This window comes from Ylistrum balloti, unplaced genomic scaffold (genome assembly GCF_031769215.1).
Source record: "Ylistrum balloti isolate Yb309-2 unplaced genomic scaffold, AGI_CSIRO_Ybal_v1 Utg369740, whole genome shotgun sequence".
NCBI classification, from domain to species: Eukaryota; Metazoa; Mollusca; class Bivalvia; order Pectinida; family Pectinidae; genus Ylistrum; species Ylistrum balloti.
In genome coordinates this window covers 1,082,491-1,094,921 of record NW_026781950.1, presented here as the reverse complement: position 1 = coordinate 1,094,921, position 12,431 = coordinate 1,082,491, and the positions used below count along the sequence as shown (strand labels likewise).

Genomic DNA, 12,431 nt, shown 5'->3' with positions numbered 1-12,431 from the left:
GATCCCAGAGGGATCTTGGCGCCCACCATTTGAGGATCTGTTTTCAGTTCTTGATTTGATTATTATTTTTTTTTTTGTGTTACAGGTTTTGTAAATGTTCATGAACTGGTCTTCATTGAATGTACTCAATGATGGCACAAGATATTTTTATTAAGCACCTATGAGCAAATATCATTTGAAAAAGATCGAAAAGTATTATTAGATAGCAGTCAGTTACAGGTGGATAATGGACATGGTCTTGAATCAATATGATAAAATATCGAAGAAAATATGCTTGTGCTGTATTACTGTCGACATCCAAGATGGCTGCCTGTGGGCCAACTTGATTTCAAATCAGTTAAAAAAAAGTACAATGCATAACTAGGGACCAAGGGAAACCAATACCTATGAAATATCAGAAGTATCCATCCAGTACTTCCTCAGAAATAGCGGTAACAAGATTTTATTCTCAAAATCCAAGATGGCTGATCAGTCCAAAAAAGGTACAATGCACAACTAGGGATGGACGGACGGACCACGGACGCAAGGCGATTTAAATACCCCACTATCTGATGATGGTGGGCTAAAAATCTGTGTGTTTTTACCTGATTACCCTGGCAACAAAAATTTCTGCTAAAAAAAAAATGCTGCATGCATATCTACACATGCTCACTAACATTCCTGTGTAGTTTCATTGAAATTGGCTCACATATATAGGAGGGGTTTTCTGGACAAAATTTTTCTAGACAGGCAGTCCAGACAATCCAATTTCATTATACCTAGTATGATGTATATAGATTCATTTCATCATGACTTTAAAAACTCCTTGTCAGACTATTCAATTCACGCATTATCACATATTAAGTACAATTGTGAAAACTCTTAGATAGGTGATAGAGAATAATGTAAAACATAATAATCCCATGTCTTCTATTGCAGTTTCAGTAGCAATGCTACATCATCATTGTAAATGCAACAGTGCAAGTATTAAGATAATGTCTTCTATAACATCTAATCTTGATATACACGCCTTCACAGCACCCTCAGAGTATGGACATAATAAAATCAAAGGCTCCATGTTTATAGAAACCAAATTAACCTTTTGATTGGTTCTATATTTCAAAATCTGACCAATCACTAGACTGCTTTCACATCCTTTGACGATAACTAAAGTGTTACAACACAAAAAAAGAGGCCAAACCTTTATTCTATCACAAATTTCCTATCTTTATATCAAATGTTACTGATTTTGTAAGGTTCAAGGTTTAAACAGTTAATCTGAATGATCTGCAAGACAGCACAAAGAGAAGCTTTAAACTTCCTTATGACAAATGCCATGAATAAAGAACTCCTGTATGTAGACAAGGATTGGTAAATGATAAAAACAGCTACGCAAAAAAGCACAATTCTAATATGAATCTTTTAACAAGAAACTTGCTTATCTAAGAAACATGAATAACAACCATTTCTTTTCATTTTCATTTCAAAACAATACTGCACCTTGCAGTTCAATAATTCCAATTGAAGTTGCCACTACATACACTGACATAAACTTCATTTCCCAAACACATTACTGAAATAAATGTTACATACCGGTAATGAGTGACAAACTTTCATCAGAGTTTCAAGTTATGCAAGCCTGTGAACACCTTAGCTTGGGTATACTCCTATCTCTGATATTGATACTGACCATTCCTGATTTCTCCATTTCCATTACCATTAGTGCATTCAAGAACTTTGTTTAGAAGATACTAGGGTATAACCTAAATTTCCATGGAATGCTTTATAAATAAATCAGAATTTCAGAATACATTAACCTCTCGAAAACAATTTGGTTCTTCCTGAACTTTTTAAAGGCTTACCCTGCCAAGTTTTCTTGATATTTTACCTTCAGTTCGTTTTTCATTTAAAACACTTTGAAACAAATTGAAAAACAGACTGGCAAATAAACTATATTTATTTTCATAAAGCTGATGAAAATTGTTTCTTTAATTCATCCATAGTTTTAGTATATGATACATTAAACAGAACAATGACATCACAACCACTGTCTTCTGTAGCAGACATCCATTTTATAATAACAAACAAAAGAAACAAAAGTATCTGTATCCTAAAAACACACGTCTAACCAACTGAGTAACCCATAACACTCACAATGAGTAATAATCTTTTCTAAAAATAGCTCACTTTCATTATTCTGCATGCATCTTAAGCTCCAAATTACCAACATCAAAGTTTCTAATATCAATTTTCATTAATTTAGTACTTGTGGTCAAACAAACTTAATAATCTGCATGATGAACAGATGAAAATATTAATATGGCATGATTTTAAAACAAATATACTTTTCTGAAACAGCCTATCATGTCATTTCAGTGTTTCATAAGTATATCAAGCTCCAACAGTGATAAATTCTACATGAAATGTAATTATTTGCAAACAGCCAACAAGTTCACTTTTAGGTTTATCAATCCTCGACCAAGTATCAAGTTAACTTTGTTATAAACCTCAAAAATATGCCAATGATTATTGCTCTGTAAAAGAAAAACAAAGAATATTTGGTACATTTTCATACACCTTCATACTGATGTGATCATCCTTCCATTTTAAGGAAAGTGTTTGACTTTGAGTCTCTATTTTCAGGGAATTCCACCACTACACAGATACCAAGATATGATCCTTTTTTCCTTGAAGTCAGAATGTTTTCAAAATATTCCTTTTCTTGTTGATCTGCAGTAATTCTAGATTTTTTTTTAAATAAGAAAAAAAGCTTACATTTTATATATGTGATTGATTTTTCGGTAAAGTAACATTGATCTTTGAACTTTGAAAATAAATTCAAGATATTCTCACATTAACTTTTGAATTATATGACAGTAATTGGGAACAGAATAGGCCAGAGAGGTACATATATTATAACACCCCATGCAGCCCTGCCCATATGATAGCAGGGGTGAAATATTTAACTTGTGTCTCTTTTGCCATCTTTGATCACTTCCCTGAGGTGAAGCCTGTTGCCCAGCTATCTGACCAAGGCCTTTATTACGTCGTTTTCATGGGTGTCAAGCGTACGTCTCCAGTAAGTTTGTGCTCCAAACATGGCACACTCTTCATTCCATGGTAAGCTGTGCCTTGCATATTGGAGGCATTATTGAAGGCCACCCTGCGACTGATATCAGTAAGGATGGGCAGTACGCTGATGCATTTCTGCTTTCTTATGTGCTTGATGAACTCCAAGTATAACGCAGACAGCAACCAACCTCCTTCAGTGTCCTCAGACCATGCCACCATTTCTAAATTAAGAAATAATCATAACTTCATGCAAGTCAAAATTAAACAATTCACTTAATGTTTTTGCTGTGAACTAAAGATATAAGCTAATTTAACCACAGAGCAGTTTATGAAGTGAGAACATCCTTTTCTTTTGCCAGGTATAACTCTATAATTAAGTGAAAAACTTCAAGCAAACATTTGTGGCTAACAATACTAGATATGAAGTAAGATTTTATCCACCATATATATGAACAACAGGTAAATGAAATGCATTGGTAATTATATAACTAATGCATAAGAGACAGATTTACAAATCTAAGAACAGCTACTCAGTGTATCATTGATCTGTATGAAGATGATAAAATAAAAGGTATTGGGCATATTTTCCCTGCAGTAAGTCCAGACCGCTGGCAAAGTACCTTTGACTTCAAGTGAGAGGAATGCTTATTACAGGACTTCAGGGTGAAACAAATTTCTTCTGACACACAGTCAGGGCGGGCTTATTACAGGACTTCAGGGTGAAACAAATTTCTTCTGACACACAGTCAGGGCGGGCTTATTACAGGACTTCAGGGTGAAACAAATTTCTTCTGACACACAGTCAGGGCGGGCTTATTACAGGACTTCAGGGTGAAACAAATTTCTTCTGACACACAGTCAGGGCGGGCTTATTACAGGACTTCAGGGTGAAACAAATTTCTTCTGACACACAGTCAGGGCGGGCTTATTACAGGACTTCAGGGTGAAACAAATTTCTTCTGATACACAGTCAGGGCGGGCTTATTACAGGACTTCAGGGTGAAACAAATTTCTTCTGACACACAGTCAGGGCGGGCTTATTACAGGACTTCAGGGTGAAACAAATTTCTTCTGACACACAGTCAGGGTGGGCTTATTACAGGACTTCAGGGGGAAACAAATTTCTTCTGACACACAGTCAGGGCGGGCTTATTACAGGACTTCAGGATGAAACATATCACCTCTGACTAAAAATCAGGGGTAAAGGCTTATTACAAGATAAGGATATAGCATTTGTTGTCTCCAGAACCAGGCATGTGTTCATTGCTGGATAAAAACCATAAAAGGACATGAAGTCCATCCCGAAAAATTTTCCTCATCACCATACTGATGATCTTACCTGAAGGGGTGGCAAACATAACAAGAAAATTATTCGGGCAGAGTGGTGGCACCATTTCCACAATGTCCTCAAACAAGGGGAATGGAGGTGTATGCTCATAATATTTCACCCCTTCTCGCTCAATCACTGGCGGCATGGCTCCTCTGGAATCTATTTGAGATTGTGACCCTTGGTGACTTTGAGGTTGTGACCCGTGGAGATCTTGGTTATCTAGAGTTGTCTTTGTTCCAGACATAAAATCTCTTGTGTTTGAAGGCAGAGAACGTAACATTGGACCCACAATGTCTACCTGTATCCCCTGATCCATTGACTCAATGAGTGATTTTCCTGTACGAGATCTGCAAGCCTTCACAAGGAAATAAACAATACTTTACAATCATTTCCACTCTTTATATTTACTTATTATAATAATGTCAAATTAATACAACAAAAAGTTAAGTGATGTACAGATTAAAGTTGGGCTTAACAAGAATTTTTTTCCCTTTTTCCGAAAGATTGTGTGTTAACACACCTTCGGTAGTCAATTCAAACTGTGACTAGACATTGTAAAACATATCTGTACCCCTTGTGGTCATCATTTTGATGAAATAACTGTGAAGTTCTACCAGGAAAATATAGTGAGGCGGAAAATCTAGGCCACTGTGATGTACATTTGATACAACAGTTTTACCGTATTTCTCCTCATAATGTACACAAAAATGTTTACAATTTAATATAAGAGCGATCATAATGGTCTTTGCCAAAAGCTTTAAACAATATGTTTGACAAACCAATACAGAGTACCTGTATGAAGACACGCCACTAATTATTACCTGTATAAAGACACCACTACTTAGAACCTGTATGAAGACACAAATACCGAGTACCTGTATGAAGACACATCACTACTTAGTACTAGTATGAGCCTTTTGTATGAAGACACACTACTACTTAGTACATGTATGAAGACACATCACTTCTTGGTATCTTAATGAACACACATCACTGTTTAGTACCTGTATGAAGAAGAGTCTTGGTTTTCCTCTTAAAGAACAACAATGCGAGTCATCAAAAATCGCCAGCAGATCCCTTGTTTTCATGACACCATTTTTCATGGATAAAAAATGTTCATATACTTTGATATTTGATGGCAGGTGTGGATTGCGGTCTCCCTTGGCCACTTCCTGTTCGCTACCATGGGTACTAACAACACACACAAAACAGTCGGCCTTCTTCAGTTTCTCTGACATCGCCACTGTAAATGTTACAAAGCTTTTGCTTGTCATTGGTCAGAAATTTAAGCAGATATTCTTATCTTTGAAACACTGGACAATTTTAACCTTTGGCCAATACAGGTGGCCAAACCTCCTCTATATATCCTTTATAGCAGTGACTTGTTATATTTTCATTACGATGAGGAAAACACAAATCAATAATCAATTAATTTCATATTTTGATCAGTGGGCACATGTACAATGTAGTGTTCATAAGATATGTCAAAATACCCTATCATGATGCAGGTACATCTTACAATAGCATTGGTTAATATAACCAAGTGGTATACTTAAAACATCATAAAAATTCATATTACAATGAAGGCAAGGTTCATCCTACAATCAAAGTTGCTCATCTCACAATAAAATATGTTCGTTTTGAAATGAAATGTGTTCACCTCCTTATGAAATACCTCTACAACCCAGAAATACTTACATTCTTTTAACTTATGCTGGAGTAATACGACCTCTTCATCCCAAAAGTACTCTATCTTGAAACCAAGTCTCTGAAAGATTTCGTAAGAATTTCTAAGATCAATAGAAGCACCTTTCCTCTCTTTTTCTCCTGTATCAAATACACTGTGGCCAATTAGAACAGCCACTCCAGGACAATCTTGATTGACTGGATATAAACAATCGTCATCATCTTCATCATCTTCCTCATTTACTTTGTGATCACCTCCCTGCTGATGGGCCAGCTGAGCTGTTACAGTAGCTTGGCTTCCTCCCTGGTGTTGTTTGCTACTCTCTACTGTTACATTAACTTGACTTCCTCCCTGGTGTTGTTTGCCAGTCTCCACTGGGTATTTATCACAAGACATTTGTCCTTTAGTTGTTTCGCTTTCAGTTTTTGCTTTTGAGTAAACTTCACCATCATCATCAACTGCTGATGAACACTTCTTCTGACCAAGAATTGCTGGAAAGCAGGAACTGAAAGGATACACATATTGATATGTTTATAATCGTAAGTGTCAAATTTCTCTATTTTAAGATGATGATTTCCTTATCCCAGTTACTATTTATAGAATCAACATGATTTTATGTCTTAGAGTGCCATAGTTACAAAAATCTTATTTCCTGACAGTTTGCACCTATTTATGATATGCACATTTTTAGCTGAGAAACTTAGGTTATTAGAGTCAGTGCCATATCTACCCAGCAGTAACCCATGCTTGGTAATAAGCCCATCCTTGTCTATATGTACATTTTTAGCTGAGAAACTTAGGTTATTAGAGTCAGTGCCATATCTACCCAGCAGTAACCCATGCATAGTAATAAGCCCACCCTTGTCTATTGTTGTGCCGTAAATATTTTCAACAAATACTAATTCATTGCTATATAATCAGCCCTAACCCTATTTTGCTATGGGCTTATTATGAAATATTTATATTATCATGATGTCATAATATCATAAACAAATCAAATAAGAAAGACATCGTTAATGGTTTTGTTTAGTTTTCTTTTGTTGTTTTTTCTGGAAGGGGGGCCAGGGTGGGGGGTATATATACAGTACATATTTATGAAGCCAACTTGACTGGTTGCTTGGTTAAAGATTTTCTGTCTCCTTGACCCTTCCTATCACTATGCACTATGAAGCTGACATTTCAAAAAGTCTATGCATAACCTACCTTATCAAACCATCTGTAGTGGAATGTGGTTGGTGAGACGCTGCAGCTCCTGGAGAAAAAAAAAATAATGAAATGAATTCACATATAATTTACTTTTATTTCTACAACAACCTTTTTGCCACAGACCAGAAACACAGAAAAGTGAGTAGAATTGACAGAATATTATATGGGTACATGGGTTAAAAGACCAGAAACATACTAGGAAAGTAAAACTCAAATACAATAACTGACAACAGGTTTTCTCTCCAAAACGTAACGATGTTTGTGTGTAATAGGATAAGGATATTGGATTAAACTGGAATTTCATCATAAGAAAGTTTGATTATAGTTAGGGGTCATTATCTATACCTTGCTTTTCCTCATCCTCCTCTTCTCTTGTAGCCATTTTGTTTTGTTCCCCAAAAGGTCGCTTTTTACCTACAAAATTAATGTTCTTATTTTAAAATAATGTATAAATTACTTTCACTTATGTTTCTTTCATACAATCTTCTAGATAGCAGGCGGTTGACACTGATGGTGGACTTTGAGTCCCTGAGGTTTTTCACATTTTAATTGACCTGAATATTGGCACAGTCAGAATACAGTATACACATGTACTTTACATTTTTTTGAAATTACCAGGTTTATGAAAATTATGAAATTTGTTGAACTTTGGGGTGAACAAATTTAGGCTCTTTGCATCATTGACTATTCCTAGATAAATGAAACAGCTGTATGGTGCTGTTTACTTCATTGTTTGGCTCTACTGTATCTCATTTTAAATTCAGGAACATAAAACATAGGTGGATAAAAAAATATATGCCCAGTGGAGACTTCTGTGTTTGTTCACTGAGCCATGAAGTCATCAAACCTCTTATCTAAACTCACCTGTACCCATAATGCACTAAATTTGAACTTTGCACTAATGCATCTGACCAGTGCCATTTTATCAGCTAGTGAGAAATAAATATCATTTCTTTAACAAAAATAATTGTGATGAATTGAAGTGGTATCACTATACCTACAGAAGTTTATCAGAAAATTACTTGGATTTTTTCATCATCTATGTAGATGTAATTTTCCTCATATTTCAGGCTGAAAGTGGTATACAAGATAAGGTTGTAGATAACTGGTTTATAAACACAGCAAGGCTAGTTAACTCAAATTTCTGGGTTATAGCATTACAAAGAGACATTAGCAGTCTCTTATTCCTCTGTATTATAAGTCCTTGTCATAATGCACTTAACACTATATAAACAAACACCAACTACCAAGAAGTATTTTCAATAAAAATGTATTTAATATATAGTTTGATAATGACATATAATGTGTTCAAACAATAATAAATTGTGTTGTCATATCATGGACTTCAAATATAAAATTCCCCTACCAACAAATATTGAATTCCATAAGCCAGCTGGTCTTCATATTTAAAAATAAAAAACTATTTTTGAACACTTACGTGTATAACAGTTGACGTGTTGGCATACTAAGTACTTAGTCTGCCAAAGCATGCCAATTATTTAAGTTTGCTGATGTCTTCAGACGGATATTTTCCAATCATCTCTACCTTCATACTACGTAGGTACATGTATAATGTAATTAAGTTGGTATTCTTGAGAGTTTCCTGATATTACTTAATTTACAATGTACATGTATACCACCGCTGATTTTGTGCAACTAATCACCATAAATCATTAACCTATGTGACCTTGTACCAGCACGATATTTGTTGCTGTAACACATAGTACTTGAAGAAAGAAGAAATACTGTGATCATTAATTTTTGCAGGATTTTTTCAGGTGAGTCCAGAACACATTTCCAAAATTTTGATGAATCCCATTACCAAGAGATATAGATATATCAAAATATGATGACTTCTAATGGCAAAAAAGGACATAGTCATCAAGATCCCCCGCCCATGTTCATTTGTAAAATATCTACATTTAAAGTAAGCCACATGGAAAACTGGAAAAGATTTCAGCCAATCAGGTCACAGCAGCCTCTCCAAATCCAAATATACACAGAATTTGCAAATAATCAAACTTGAACAAGGAATTAAGGTAATAAGTCTACCAAGCAATTCACATCCAAGAGCAATTAAAAAAATCAGCCAATTAGGTTGCAGCAGCCTCATTAAATATGTGTGGAATTTGCTGTTTATCAAACTTGGGCAATGGATTAAACAAGTGTACCAACCATGTTTCATCAGAATCCTATCAGTCCTTTAAAAGATATCATGCGGAAAGCAGCATACGGATGGAGGAAAAGACAGATGGAAAGATGGCAGGAAGGACGGATGGAACTCATTTAAATAATTAGTGCAGGACTCAAATATCTGATTTCCAAAAACTACTGTGTGGTTAAATTCACTCTTACAATTTTTTATTGACAATTTCTAAAATTTGTATACATGTTCTTATACAAGTCTCACAATCCAAATATTCTCCCAAAAATCCCACATTTGAGCTTGTTTACAACAATGACTTTTAAATATTGGAGTTTCATTTATTTTAAACTACTTTCTATATTGTTCTATTTCTAGTATCAATTGTTAGATCTATTTTTAGAATTCTTAACCGCCTGAACTGAACCTTTTATAATTAACTAACTACTTCAATGTAAATTACAGTTCTAATGAAGCATCGGTGAAACTGGTCAATTGTCAGTATGTAGCGAATAAATAAAAGAATTGGCTGTGGTGTATTGAGGTTGTATTTCATCATATCCTCCTAAATATGATCAAATTATACATCAATCCAAGCACAAAATCCTGTGATTTTTAGTCGTCTGTCCAGTAATGGATAATAAGTCAAATGCATGATTCCTTGAAATTTTGTTTTCTACTTAAGTTCAAACACGCAAATCTTTTATTGGAAAACATCAATTCTAAAAGTAACATTTTTGCGGCTCATTTTTGTTAACCGTGTTTTGGGTAAAGATAAAATAAGAACCCCATAGTCTGTTTTTGGAATTTGAGATATGAGAAAAAAATGTTTATTCAAAGATTTCCTATTTGGAAAAAAAAATAGACCAAACAATAAAACTTCACGCTAATTTTTTTTTTTCTAATGGGAAAAAGGGGAAGGGTACACACAGACACAAACAATAATTTGTTTGGTTCCAGTATTCTTCTATGTAGCATAGCTTAAATGTTAAAAGATAGATCTCACTGTCATGTACCCGTTTCAAATTGTTTGGTCAGGTATACCTAAACTGGAATACCTTGTTCAAATCAAAATATTGCCTGAACCAAATCATAACTGGAACATTTGTCAGTATTAGTTAAAACTTGGTTATCCCACAGTTAGATATTGGTTCAGATAGTACACTTGAAAGATAACAACACATGACATGTGAATTAATTGCATAATTAGTACTACCTTTCAATGATATTGACAAATGTCTGTAATTGAAAGTATTTTCTGTTAACTAAAATTAAACATATTACAAACTTTCTATGCAAATCTTGTAACTGGTTGTCTTAGGACATAGATTCTTCCAATTCTTTCACTGACAGCAATGTGTCTTTATTATAATGTCCATCGTTATGTGTATTGCTTGACAGTGGATGTCATCAAAGTATTTTCCTGACAAGCAAAATAAACATCAGACTGATTAAATATTTTGACATGAGCAAACATTTACAAGGAAATCCGCCTCGAAGCCAAACTCGGCAATTTGCACATCTTTTCAGAGGGCTAAGGATTATTCATGAACTTAACAGCAGCAAACATATGCTGAATATAAAATTCGAGTATTTCTGACTTTGGTGTGGTTCTTGTCCATGCCAGATTCACAGGTTTTTATGGACCCCAATTTAGGCCATTGTTTGGTTTGTTATTTTAAATGCTATTGAAATCGAGTCCACAAGTACCTTTCGTGTCACTGATTCCTCTACCATCCTGAAAACACCACACTAAACGGGTACACGATAGTGGATCTACTGTTTACTATGAAGTAAAGCTTGTTATCAAAATGTGCTAGCTCTCTTAGTTGATGATTTATCGACAGTCCGGTGGATTTAATTCATTACCGTTAATGTCGTTTTCTTAGTGTTAAACAAATAAATATATCACATTAAAACACTACTGATACAAAACATTACCTTCCTGTCAACAGCCTCTCTGCTTACTTGTTTCTTCACTTTCGGTTTCGGAACCAGGAAGCCAGGGATTATACTTACCGGAAATACATCGAAAATTGTAAAGTAAAATAGGATCTGGTCCATACAGCAGGATGAACAAACCAAACAAACAAACAAACACCATCATTATCTTATTTGTAAAGGCGCACGTCGGAAAGAAAACAAACATAAAAATATATGTTTTTTTTTTATATTTCTGTCTTTTTGTAAGTTTTTATAACAAAAACTAGATAAATGTTAGCACGTGCATTATAATACATTTATTGATACCACGATAACTATTATATGCAGGATAATTGACTATTTAATTTGATTCAGTTGTAAAAAATGTCAAATCCATTTTGTCATTTAAAAAATGAAACTGTTTAAAATCCAAAATGACAAATATATCTGACAACAAAACAACCTTGCTTATATATAATGTGGTTATTCGCAGTGCAAATAAGCTATAGGTGTTGATATCCCCCGCCGAAGTGAAGAAGCTCCAACCATGCATTGGATATAGGAAGTAGCGTCATGTATCCATACGTGCTTCTTTTACTGTTATACTTAAATTATGGAAATATTTACCAAAACTTCCGTACACACATTGTCAGTACCATTACTGTCATAGTTACTATCCTTCACTTTGCGTGAAACCATGCGTCATATGAAACGGAATGAAATCTATAGGAGCAGTGACGTATATAACACATTATACGTCTCTGATAGGAGTCAATGAAATTTTATATAAATAGTGATACGGCGTAGCGGTGCACCAATACATGTCAAAAATAAAAAGTTTGATCTCCAACAACTACACTGTATCCCACCAAGGGTTTAGATCCACATAGGATGGGAAATAATAGTTTACGTCCTGGGGACAGGGACAGAGATATAAGATGAACTGGTACATGTTAACTGGAACATGTTCTGTTCATTTCAAAACAATTATAAAAGGCTTCGACTTGAATGTAGCTCTTTGAACCGTCATTTATATAATTATTATATTTCAGAAACCAGGCAGTATTCTTGTGGTTGTAGCGAAACCATTT

At 34.6% G+C, this 12,431-nt stretch overlaps 1 protein-coding gene across 1 annotated transcript; it reads right to left on the bottom strand.

Moving 5' to 3' along the window:
- Positions 1–2,021: 2,021 nt before the first annotated feature.
- Positions 2,022–11,430, bottom strand: LOC132543112 (uncharacterized). Its single transcript, XM_060206572.1, has 7 exons — positions 11,359–11,430; positions 7,620–7,688; positions 7,272–7,320; positions 6,080–6,573; positions 5,386–5,624; positions 4,391–4,736; positions 2,022–3,272 (listed from the first exon to the last, which is right to left on the bottom strand). Exons 2-7 carry the CDS (start codon positions 7,654–7,656, stop codon positions 3,022–3,024), a joined length of 1,416 nt encoding a protein of 471 aa, XP_060062555.1. The 5' UTR covers positions 7,657–7,688; positions 11,359–11,430; the 3' UTR covers positions 2,022–3,021.
- Between the last annotated feature and the right edge of the window lie 1,001 nt (positions 11,431–12,431).

Coding starts and splice junctions, on each gene's coding strand:
- LOC132543112 (XM_060206572.1), bottom strand. CDS start 7,656: ATGGCTACAAGAGAAGAGGAGGATGAGGAAAAGCAAG. Junction 7,321..7,619: donor GGAGGATGAGGAAAAGCAAG/GTATAGATAATG, acceptor TTTTTTCTCCAG/GAGCTGCAGCGTCTCACCAA. Junction 5,625..6,079: donor CCAGCATAAGTTAAAAGAAT/GTAAGTATTTCT, acceptor TAACATTTACAG/TGGCGATGTCAGAGAAACTG.